Here is a 12586-nt window from a genome sequence, read left to right as displayed (position 1 = left end):
CTTGTGAAGATGCTGGAGGAAACAGGTACAAAAGTATCTATATCCACAGTAAAAATGAGTCCTATATCGACATAACCTGAAAGGCCACTCAGCAAGGAAGAAGCCACTGCTCCAAAACCACCATAAAAAAGCCAAACTACGGTTTGCAACTGCACATGGGGACAAAGATTGTCCTCTGGTCTGATGAAACCAAAATAGAACTATTTGGCCATAATGACCATCGTTATGTTTGGAGGAAAAGGGGGAGGCTTGCAAGCCGAAGAACACCATCCCAACCGTGAAGCACGGGGGTGGCAGCATCATGTTGTGGAGGGTGCTTTGCTGCTGGAGGGACTGGTGCACTTCACAAAATAGATGGCATCATGAGGGCGGAGAATTATGTGGATATATTGAAGCAACATCTCAAGGCATCGGTCAGGAAGTTAAAGTTTGGTTGCAAATAGATCTTCCAAATGGACAATGACCCCAAGCATACTTCCAAAGTTGTGGCAAAATGGCTTAAGGACAACAGTCAAGGTATTGGAGTGGCCATCACAAGGCCCAGACCTCAATCCCATAGAAAATTTGTGGGCAGAACTGAAAAGCCTCTGAAATGTTTGTACAGAACTGAAACTCACTTACACCAGCTCTGTCAAGAGGAATGGGCCAAAATTCACTCAATTTATTGTGGGAAGCTTGTGGTAGGCTACACAAAATGCTTGACACAAGTTTTGAACAATTGAAAGGCAATTCTACCAAATACTAATTGAGTGTATGTTAACTTCTGACCTACTGGGAATGTGATGAATTAAATAAAATCTGAAATAAATAATTCTCTCTACTATTATTCTGTATTTCACAATCTTAAAATAAAGTGGTGATCCTAACTGACCTAAGACAGGACATTTTTACTAGGATTAAATGTCAGGAATTGTGAAAAACTGAGTTTAAATGTGTTTGGCTAAGGTGAATGTAACCTTCCAACTTCAACTGTAGCTAATTGAGCTGACGTTACCAAAAGTAGCTAACATCACGTTAGCCTTAAGTTAGCTAGCTATCTTTATTAGCAATGTTTTGCATATTTGGACAATACTTGATTAGACAGTAATTGGTTAGTTAGTGATACTTTGTCGGGTGGTGAACAGAGCTCCAGCAGTTTCATTCAGTGTCCAGATAGCTAATCAGTAACTATACTGTCAAAACCCTGCTCATGAAATCTGCTAGCTAGACTGAGTAGTCCCTCAAGCAAGTTAGTTAGTTAGTTAGTCAGTTAGTTAGTTAGCTTAACATTATCTGTCAGTGCAGCTTTTGAGTCAATATGTTGAAATGTAAGTTACTCGAATCTGTCTTACTGTGAGGTGAATAACTCTGAATAACATCATCATGGGCTAACAAAATGTGCTATAGTAATAGCAAGCTAACCAAATTTACCTCGATTCTCCTTCTCATCTTTGTGTTCTCTCCCTCAGAGAATGAACAGTTACCTGCATATGGCGGAATATCATTTTTGGGGACGAATTAAAAATGTAGCACTTTGACTACACCTCCTAAAGTGCCACCGTACACAGAAATGCTGGTTTTAGGCAGCACTGAAAAGGCAGGCCAGGGCCCATGTTTGGAGTATTCATTGCAGTGTAGCCTAGCTTGTTTTACACCATCCCAGCAGGGAAAGACTCAGGGCTGGGACAAAATAATTCGGGGCTATAGCCACGAAAGCCCGGGTCTGGTGGGTCAATGGCCTGTTCCATAGTACCATGACCTTGTGGCTGGTGTGTGCTTCTATCCCCTTGTGTTCCTGGCGGCGTAAAACTGAGCCTGGGATGTTTTCAATGTTGTAACAGTCTTCACTACGGGGGAAAATATCTGCTTTTCTACTTAGTTAATGATGGATTGCAGTGTTGTGATATAACCACTGAAGGATCAAATGATTCCCTACTGACGGGAAATGTGATTAAAGAAACATACAGACAAAAGTGCTTATTATTACCAAGTGAGCTGCACACAATTCATAGTGTTGGCTGCTGTTAGCCCTGTACAAACATTTCTCTCTGCATCTCTGTGTATCTGTGGCTAGCCAGACATGATGATCCCTAACTAGAGATTGCCTGGTAGAGCCTGATGCATGCTCAATGACTCTTGGATCCATTCACAGATGCTTGGCTTGCTTGTTTGGTTTGATAAATGACCTATTTTCAGCCCTGTTAAGTCAGACTTGGCGTAACACTTGACAAACATTGTTTCCATGTGTTATTAACTGATGTGACACATGCACCCCCCCCCCCCCACACACACACACACACACACACACAGACACACAAACACACACATACTAGCAGCGACCTGTCCTGCTCGGCATCTAAATGCCATCATTTGTCATTTGCATAGAGCAAGGTCTATGTTCAAACAGGTCAGTTTGTGTGTTTTGGGGGAATGAATGGGTGTTGTTGTGGTGTTATAGTTCAGCAATTAGGCCCGAGGGGGTGTGGTATATGGCCAATATACCATGGCTAAGTGCTTTTCTTAGCAACGACGCAACGCAGAGTGCCTGGATACAGGCCATCGTCATGGTGTATTGGTCATATACCACAAACCCCTGAGGTGCCTTATTGCTATTATAAACTGGTTACCAATGTAATTAGAGCAGTCAAAATAAGTGTTTTGTAATAGCCGTAGTATACTGTCTAATATACCACAGCTGTCAGCCAATCAGCAGTCAGGGATCGAACCACCCGGTTTATAACAGGTAATTTCTCATGAGCAGTAAAACACACAATATACAGCTGGAACTCCCAACTTGTATAACATGGTGAGACCATGAAACCGCCATCAGACATCTCTACTGTACATTGATCTATAGAAGAGTGGGCTTTTAGAGTTGGGTGCTGCAGATTTGGCTTTTAGAGTGAGGTTTACTCCAGTAACTAACAGTATGTTTACTCCAGTAACTAACCGTATGTTTACTCCAGTAACTGACAGTATGCTTACTCCAGTAACTAACAGTATGTTTACTCCAGTAACTGACAGTATGCTTACTCCAGTAACTAACAGTATGTTTACTCCAGTAACTAACAGTACGTTTACTCCAGTAACTAACAGTATGTTTACTCCAGTAACTAACAATGTTTATGTTTATGTTTCCAGTAACTAACAGTATGTTTACTCCAGTAACTAACAGTATGTTTACTCCAGTAACTAACAGTATGTTTACTCCAGTAACTAACAGTATGTTTACTCCAGTAACTAACAGTATGTTTACTCCAGTAACTAACAGTATGTTTACTCCAGTAACTGACAGTATGCTTACTCCAGTAACTAACAGTATGTTTACTCCAGTAACTGACAGTATGCTTACTCCAGTAACTAACAGTATGTTTACTCCAGTAACTAACAGTATGCTTACTCCAGTAACTAACAGTATGTTTACTCCAGTAACTAACAATAATGTTTACTCCAGTAACTAACAGTATGTTTACTCCAGTAACTAACAGTATGTTTACTCCAGTAACTAACAGTATGTTTACTCCAGTAACTAACAGTATGTTTACTCCAGTAACTAACAGTATGTTTACTCCAGTAACTAACAGTATGTTTACTCCAGTAACTAACAGTATGTATGTTTACTCCAGTAACTAACAGTATGTTTACTCCAGTAACTAACAGTTTACTCCAGTTTACTCCAGTAACTAACAGTATGTTTACTCCAGTAACTAACAGTATGTTTACTCCAGTAACTAACAGTATGCTTACTCCAGTAACTAACAGTAACTAACAGTTTACTCCAGTAACTAACAGTATGTTTACTCCAGTAACTAACAGTAACTAACGTTTATGTTTCCAGTAACTAACAGTAACTAACGTTTACTCCAGTAACTAACAGTATGCTTACTCCAGTAACTAACAGTATGTTTACTCCAGTAACTAACAGTATGCTTACTCCAGTAACTAACAGTATGTTTACTCCAGTAACTAACAGTACGTTTACTCCAGTAACTAACAGTATGTTTACTCCAGTAACTAACAGTATGTTTACTCCAGTAACTAACAGTATGTTTACTCCAGTAACTAACAGTACGTTTACTCCAGTAACTAACAGTATGTTTACTCCAGTAACTAACAGTATGTTTACTCCAATAACTAACAGTATGTTTACTCCAATAACTAACAGTATGTTTACTCCAGTAACTAACAGTATGTTTACTCCAGTAACTAACAGTATGTTTACTCCAATAACTAACAGTATGTTTACTCCAGTAACTAACAGTATGTTTACTCCAGTAACTAACAGTATGCTTACTCCAGTAACTAACAGTATGTTTACTCCAGTAACTAACAGTACGTTTACTCCAGTAACTAAGAGTATGTAACTTACTCCAGTAACTAACAGTATGCTTACTCCAGTAACTAACAGTATGTTTACTCCAGTAACAGTAACAGTAACTAACGTTTACTCCAGTAACTAACAGTATGTTTACTCCAGTAACTAACAGTACATACGTTTACTCCAGTAACTAACAGTACTAACAGTATGTTTACTCCGTTTACTCCAATAACTAACAGTATGCTTACTCCAGTAACTAACAGTATGCTTACTCCAGTAACTAACAGTAACTAACAGTATGTTTACTCCAGTTACTCCAGTAACTAACAGTAACTAACAGTATGTTTACTCCAATAACTAACAGTATGTTTACTTATGTTTCCAATAACTAACAGTATGTTTACTCCAATAACTAACAGTATGTTTACTCCAGTAACTAACAGTATGTTTACTCCAGTAACTAACAGTATGTTTACTCCAGTAACAGTAACTCCAGTAACTAACAGTATGTTTACTCCAGTAACTAACAGTATGTTTACTCCAGTAACTAACTAACAGTATGTTTACTCCAGTAACTAACAGTATGTTTACTCCAGTAACTAACAGTATGTTTACTCCAGTAACTAACATTACGTTTACTCCAATAACTAACAGTATGTTTACTCCAATAACTAACATTATGTTTACTCCAGTAACTAACAGTATGTTTACTCCAGTAACTAACAGTATGCTTACTCCAGTAACTAACAGTATGTTTACTCCAGTAACTAACAGTATGTTTACTCCAGTAACTAACAGTATGTTTACTCCAGTAACTAACAGTATGTTTACTCCAGTAACTAACAGTATGCTTACTCCAGTAACTAACAGTATGTTTACTGCCGTAAGGAAACTATTAAAGTTAACAAAGATCTGACAGGCAGCGTACAGGAACTCAAGCTTCTCCCCAGTCACCTCTAGAGCCACAGCGCCATCTTGTGTTCAGTGTTGAAAAAGACATCTTTGAGGAACAGAGTGACTAAGCAAAGCTCTGAAGTCATCTGCTCTTTCATATCATCTTCCTTAATTTACTGCATGCACTTTCTGATAGTGTCATTGAATAATGGCTTTCTTAACCGCCACCATATTTCAGCCTGGATGTTCCGTTCAGTTCCCGCTGACATATTATGGGAGCATTTGTGCACACAGAGCTTTCATTTACAGTTTTAATAAAAGTATTCCCGTGTTATAAGGACTCTCTGAGGGCATTTGTAAGAAGAGTTCTGAGAATTACCAGTCCCATCAATCTTTCCTCCGTTCCTTTTTCATCAGTTTGCTCTGTGCTGTACAGACAGATTTCAGTTGGTCATTGTGTTATGTGATCTAGGGTAATGCTGTACACTTACCATTACAACAGCGGTTGAAGAGAACCTACAGGAGGGTAGCTCTTCAGGAACAGGGTTGAAGAGAACCTACAGGAGGATAGCTCTCCAGGAACAGGGTTGAAGAGAACCTACAGGAGGGTAGCTCTCCAGGAACAGGGTTGAAGAGAACCTACAGGAGGGTAGCTCTCCAGGAACAGGCTTGAAGAGAACCTACAGGAGGGTAGCTCTCCAGGAACAGGGTTGGAGAGAGAACCTACAGGAGGGTAGCCCTCCAGGAACAGGGTTGGAGGGTAGCTCTCCAGGAACATAGTTGGAGAGAGAACCTACAGGAGGGTAGCTCTCCAGGAACAGGGTTGGAGAGAACCAACAGGAGGGTAGCTCCCCAGGAACAGGGTTGTAGAGAACCTACAGGAGGGTAGCTCTCCAGGAACAGGGTTGGAGAGAACCTACAGGAGGGTAGCTCTCCAGGAACAGGGTTGGAGAGAGAACCTACAGGAGGGTAGCTCTCCAGGAACAAGGATGGAGAGCCCTGCTAGAGAGCCCTGAGAGCCCTGCTAGAGAGACCTGCTGTATACTTACTATTACAACAGGGGTTGTAAATAGTAGACCACTTAAAGGTCCCTTACAGTACAAGTACAGGAGTATCATGGCAAACTGGTAGACATAGTTTCTATGCTCAGACCATCAGGCTGCTGAAAAGCCACCACTAGTCAGCTACCTACTCCCCCCTCCCCCCTGCTACTCCCCCTATGGACACCCCCATCCCACCCCTGCTACTCCCCCCTGCTACTCCCCCTATGGACAGCCCTTCTTAGATCAGCTGATATCTCAAAGTACTGTACAGAAACCCAGCCTAAAACCCCAAACAGCAAGCAATGCAGGTGTAGAAGCACGGTGGCTAGGAAAAACTCTCTAGAAAGGCCAAAACCTAGGAAGAAACCTAGAGAGGAACCAGGCTATGAGGGGTAGCCAGTCCTCTTCTGGCTGTGCCGGGTGGAGATTATAACAGAACATGGCCAAGATGTTCAAATGTTCATAAATGACCAACATGGTCAAATAATAATAATCACAGTAGTTGTCGAGGGTGCGATATGTCAGCAGGTCTGGGACAGGTAGCACGTCCGGTGAACAGGTCAGGGTTCCATAGCCGCAGGCAAAACAGCTGAAACTGGAGCAGCAGCATGGCCAGGTGGACTGGGGACAGCAAGGAGTCATCATGCCAGGTAGTCCTGAGGCATGGTCCTAGGGATCAGGTCCTCCGAGGGAGAGAAAGAAATAAAGAGACAAAGAGAAAATCAGAGAGAGCATACTTAAATTCACACAGGACACCGGATAAGACAGGAGAAATACTCTAGATATAACAGACTGACCCTAGCCCCCCCGACACATAAACTACTGCAGCATAAATACTGGAGGCTGAGATTGGATAGGGCCACAGTGGTCATTCCCCCACCCCCTAAACAGCCTTTACTCTGCCTCCATTCCAATGGATATGTATTTATTTATTCATCACTGATACAGTTATGATGTGTATAGTTCTATTTCTATTGTTGTTTTTTATCACCATTTTCACTATTTTATTTCACTTAGTCCTGCATGTTGGAGCTCGAAGCCTAAGCTTTTAACTGTACCCTGCAATCACACCTGCAACTCTGACTATTAAAAACTCTGAATCTGAATCTATGAGGGGACCTTTAAGCCTGTGAAAGATTTACCACAGAGATGATTAAAGGCCCAATCCAGACGTTTTTTATATAAACATCAAATCATTTCTGGGTAACAATTAAGTACCTCACTGTAATAGTTTTCCATTTCTCAACCAATCCTTTTGCTAAGACTGTCTGGGAGTCGTCTGAGTAGGGAGGGGGAGGGCACCTTAAAAGTTGCTGTTATTGGAAGAGAGGTTTGGAACTCACTTTGTTATCAGTCTATTAACTTAATTGATGCCTGGTGATGTCAACAGGCAGGCTGGCTCCACCAATGCCAAACATTCTGATTAGAAGGTCCTGTGTAGATTGTAATTTCAACCAGCAGGAAATACCACTGATGAAATGTTTTCAGACTTTTACAGTTTTACAACTCAGTTTCATAAGCGGTTGTACAATATTATACAGAGCACATGAGAAACTGAGTTTGGACTGCACTGGACCTTTAAGACATAGTCCTAACTTGGACATCATGACTTTGCACTTTAGTATGTTCAGAACTTCATGTGAATGATGTGACATACATTGCTGGGACAAAGACCTTTTGAGATGGATAAAGGTTGTGTATGTTGTGTCTCCTGTGTAACAGAGCCTGGGTTAGTCATGATGGACAACGGATGTGCATAGAATATCACACTGATCCTAGATTTATAAAGCAACCAAGTATTTCAGATCAGATGTGATACCTTTGATGCACATTTGATATGCTTGTTACACCACATTCAATAGCTTCCTTCCCCAGTTGTAACAGAAACTGCTTCCTCAGTGTTTGTGTTCAGGATGCTATGGATCAAGTTTAAGGGTCAAGTTTACAGGCTTGTCCCTTCCCAACTTCTCAAAGGGGATTTTTCCGTTCCTGGTATATTAGATGTACACTTTATTTTCTGCATGACTTACTGTTTTTTATGTTTGTTTTTCCAGACCAATCAGATCCATTGATAGTGTCTCTTGTAGGCTCTGTATCTGGTTAAGTTCAGCCTGTAATAGTATGTTGGTGAACTTTGACCTCTGTCTCTCTCTCAGGGGAAAGCTGGGATCCCTGGCAGCACAGGAGAGAGGGGTGCCCATGGTGAACCAGTGAGTATCGACCAACCAATCAATCAATCAAACAGTTGTCATAAAGTTCTTTATAGGAACCCTGCCTAGACCCCTAAAGTGTAAGCAGCAACACAGTAGAAAACCCCCGAAAAGGAATACATCTCATGACCTCTCTTAGCGTGATGAGGGCCAGGAGTTTTCCGACCTAACCACACAACCTGATAGGGAACACTCTGGGTCTTAGCTATGAAACTTTGGCTGTGTTTGTGTAAATGCAGCCACTGTGGCTGTGATTGTTCTGTGGTATAGGAATGTCAAACAGACTATCCCTGTGAGGTGAACATTAAACATTAAAATGATTAAGCCTCTCTTCCTCCGGAGGCATTAGGACTTTGTTGGGGACAAGCAGCCCAATTCAAAAGACCAATTATTGAAAAAAGTATACGAATTGGGCTGCCTGTATAAAGGCAGCCATCCTTTTGTGTTTTTATTTATATTAATTTAATCAGCTCTGGATCAGATGTTCCAGGGCTCTGTAAAACACAAGCTGTAAAGAGCGGTGTGATTTAATGTGGCTGATGGGATGTGAGTGTGACTAATGATTCCAGCTTTGATGCTGACAAACACACACTCAGGCACGCAGACACACACACACACACACGTACAAAAGCACACACACACGTACAAACACACACACACACACAGACAAACACACACGCGTGCAATCACACACAAAGACACACAGAGAGACACACAGACACACGGAGAGACACAGGCACACACACACACACACACAGACACACAGGCACACAAACACACACGCAGACACAGGCACACAGACACACACAGACAAACACACACTCACACAAAATTAACCCCCACATTATCCCTCTCAAGCATTAGTCTCCAAATTCTCATATTTCATGGAAAACAGTGGACCCCTTCAGAACATCAAGAACGTCAAACAGTCAAATACAATTTATTTGACTAAGATATTTCAAAAAGCTCCACAGTCATCAAATCAAATCACGTTTTATTTGTCACATACACACAGTTAGCAGATGTTAATGCAAGTGTAGCGAAATGCCTGTGCTTCTAGTTCCGACAATGCAGTAATATTTAACAAGTAATCTAACAATTCCCCACCAACTACCTAATACACACAAATCTAAAGGGGTGAATGAGAATATGTACATGTCAGTATATGGATGAGCGATGGCCCGAGCGGCATAGGCAAGGTTCGATAGATGGTATAAAATACAGTATATCCATGTGATATGAGTAATGTAAGATATGTAAACATCCATTAAAGTGGCATTATTTAGAGTGCGTTGTATAAAGTGACTAGTGATCCATTTATTAATGTCACGACTTCCGCTGATGTTGGTCCCTCTCCTTGTTCAGGCGGCGTTCGGCGGTCGACGTCACCGGCTTTCCATCGCCAATCCACTTTTCATTTTCCATTTGTTTTGTCTTTGTTTTCTACACACCTGGTTTCTATTCCCCAATTACAGTGCCTTGCGAAAGTATTCGGCCCCCTTGAACTTTGCGACCTTTTGCCACATTTCAGGCTTCAAACATAAAGATATAAAACTGTATTTTTTGTGAAGAATCAACAACAAGTGGGACACAATCATGAAGTGGAACAACATTTATTGGATATTTCAAACTTTTTTAACAAATCAAAAACTGAAAAATTGGGCATGCAAAATTACATTCGGCCCTCCACTTTTTTGTGAAGAAGAAGGATGTATTGACTATTTGGGGCATCAACCAAATCACTGTGAGGTACAGTTACCTGCTGCTTCTCATCGCCAGTGCGATCGAGTCAATGCACAGGGCGCGCTTCTTCACAAAATTGGATCTCAGGAGTGCTTACAACTCGGTGCGTATCCGGGAGGGGGACGTTTAGACATTTAGTACCACCTCAGGGCACTATGAGAACCTCGTTATGCCGTACGGGTTGATGAATGCTCCATCAGTCTTCCAGGCCTTTGTAGACGAGATTTCCCGGGACCTGCATGGGCAGAGTGTAGTGGTGTACAGTATATCGACGACATTCTGATATACTCCGCTACACGCGCCGAACCTTGGTTCGGGGGACCGGTGCGTCCCTGGTGCGCAAGGTGCTTGGTCGACTGTTGGAGCATGACCTGTACGTCAAGGCTGAGAAATGCCTGTTTATTCAACAGACCGTCTCTTTCCTAGGGTACCGCATTTCCACTTCAGGGGTGGAGATGGAGAGTGACCGCATTTCAGCCGTGCATAATTGGCAGACTCCTACCACGGTAAAGGAAGTGCAACAGTTTTTAGGGTTTGCCAATTACTACCGGAAGTTTATCCAGGGTTTTGGTCAGGTAGCAGCTCCCATTATCTCACTGCTGAAAGGGGGACCGGTGCGTTTGCAGTGGTCGGCTGGGGTGGACAGGGCTTTTGGTCACCTGAAGGCTCTGTTTACCTCGGCTCCGGTGCTGGCTCATCGGATCCCTCTTTGGCGTTCATGGACGCGTCCGAAGCTGGGATAGGAGCCGTGCTCTCTCAGCGCTCGGGTACGCCACCAAAGCTCCTCCCCAGAACACTAAGGCAGACGCACTGCCCTGGATGTATGACACAGAGGACCGGCCCATGGATCCCACTCCCATACTTCTGGCCTCTTGCCTGGTGGCACCGGTGGTGTGGGAGCTGAACACGGACACCTAGCAGGCGTTATGTACAGAGCCCACTCCCCCTCAATGTCCAGCTGGGCGTCTGTACGTTCCATCTGCTGTCCGCAACCTTTTGATCTATTGGGACCATACGTCACCCTCCTCTGGTCATCCGGGCATCGGTCAGACAGTGCGCTGTCTTAGTGGGAAGTATTGTTGTCCCACTTTAGCTAAGGATGTGAAGGTTTATGTCTCCTCCTGCTCGGTGTGCGCCCAGTGCAAGGCCCCTAGGCATTTGCCCAGAGGGAAGTTACAACCCTTACCTGTTCCACAACGGCTGTGGTCGCACCTGTCGGTGGATTTCCTAACTGATCTTCCTCCATCACAGGGTAACACCACGATCCTGGTCGTTGTGGATCGGTTTTCTAAGTCCTGTCGTCTCCTCCCTTTGCCCGGTCTCCCTACGGCCCTAAAGACTGCGGAGGCCCTGTTTACACACGTCGTATGGCACTACGGGTTACCTGAGGACATAGTATCTGATCGAGGTCCCCAGTTGACGTCAAGGGTCTGGAGGGCGTTCATGGAACGTCTGGGGGTCTCGGTCAGCCTTACCTCAGGTTTTCACCCCGAGAGTAACGGGCAGGTGGAGAGAGTGAACCAGGATGCGGGTAGGTTTCTGCGGTCCTATTGCCAGGACCGGCCGGGGGAGTGGGCGGCGTTCGTGCCCTGGACAGAGGTGGCCCAGAACTCGCTCTGCCACCCCTCCACTAACCTCTCCTCCTTCCAGTGCGTACTGGGGTACCAGCCGGTCCTGGCGTCTTGGCATCAAAGCTAGATCAAGGCTCCTGCGATGGATGACTGAGCGCTGAGGAGACCTGGGACGCCGCTCATGTGCACCTTCAGCAGGCCGTGAGGCGACAAAAATCCGGCACAGATCGCCACCGCAGTGAGGCCGGGGTACTGGGTCTGGCTCTCACCCTAAACCTGCCCTCTTCGCCTGCCCTGCCGGAAGCTGGGCCCGCGGTTTGTGGGGCCATTCTAAGTCCTGAGGAGACTGAACGAGGTACGTCTTAACCACTCGTTCCATGTGTCTCTCCTCAGGCCGGTGGTGGCTAGTCCACTCCAGGAGTCTGAGGTGCGGGAGGTTCCTCCTCCCCCTCTGGACATCGAGGGTGCCCCGGCGTATGCAGTTCGATCCATACTGGATTTGAGGCGTTAGGCGAGGGGCTTTCAGTACCTCGTGGAGTGAGAGGGGTACGGTCCAGAGGAGAGATGCTGAGTGCCGATGGAGGACATATTGCACCCCTCGATGCTGCGGGAGTTCCGACGTCACCGGCCTTCTAGCCATTGCCGATCCACTTTTCATTCTCCATTTGTTTTGTCTTTGATTTCTACACACCTGGTTTCTTTTCGCCAATTACATGTTCATTATTTAACCCTCTGTTTCCCCCATGTTGGTGTGCGTGTTTGTTTATTATTTTCAGGTTGTATCTTTATGACTGGTATTGATTGCCGGGTTCGTTTTTATGGCCGTTA

General features: G+C 43.9%; 1 protein-coding gene across 1 annotated transcript in view; it reads left to right on the top strand.

Moving 5' to 3' along the window:
- Nucleotides 1–12586, top strand: part of LOC135513154 (collagen alpha-1(XXIV) chain-like) — a 243408-nt gene that overhangs the window by 173301 nt on the left and 57521 nt on the right. Inside the window, exon 32 of the mRNA XM_064935912.1 lies at nucleotides 8391–8444. Coding sequence (XP_064791984.1) covers nucleotides 8391–8444 — 54 coding nt within the window. The remainder of the gene's footprint in view (nucleotides 1–8390; nucleotides 8445–12586) is intronic.

The sequence above is a fragment of the Oncorhynchus masou genome, chromosome 24, assembly GCF_036934945.1.
Source record: "Oncorhynchus masou masou isolate Uvic2021 chromosome 24, UVic_Omas_1.1, whole genome shotgun sequence".
NCBI classification, from domain to species: domain Eukaryota; kingdom Metazoa; phylum Chordata; class Actinopteri; order Salmoniformes; family Salmonidae; genus Oncorhynchus; species Oncorhynchus masou.
Note: the sequence above shows the minus strand (reverse complement) of the source record. Positions and strands in the feature narration are given on the sequence as shown.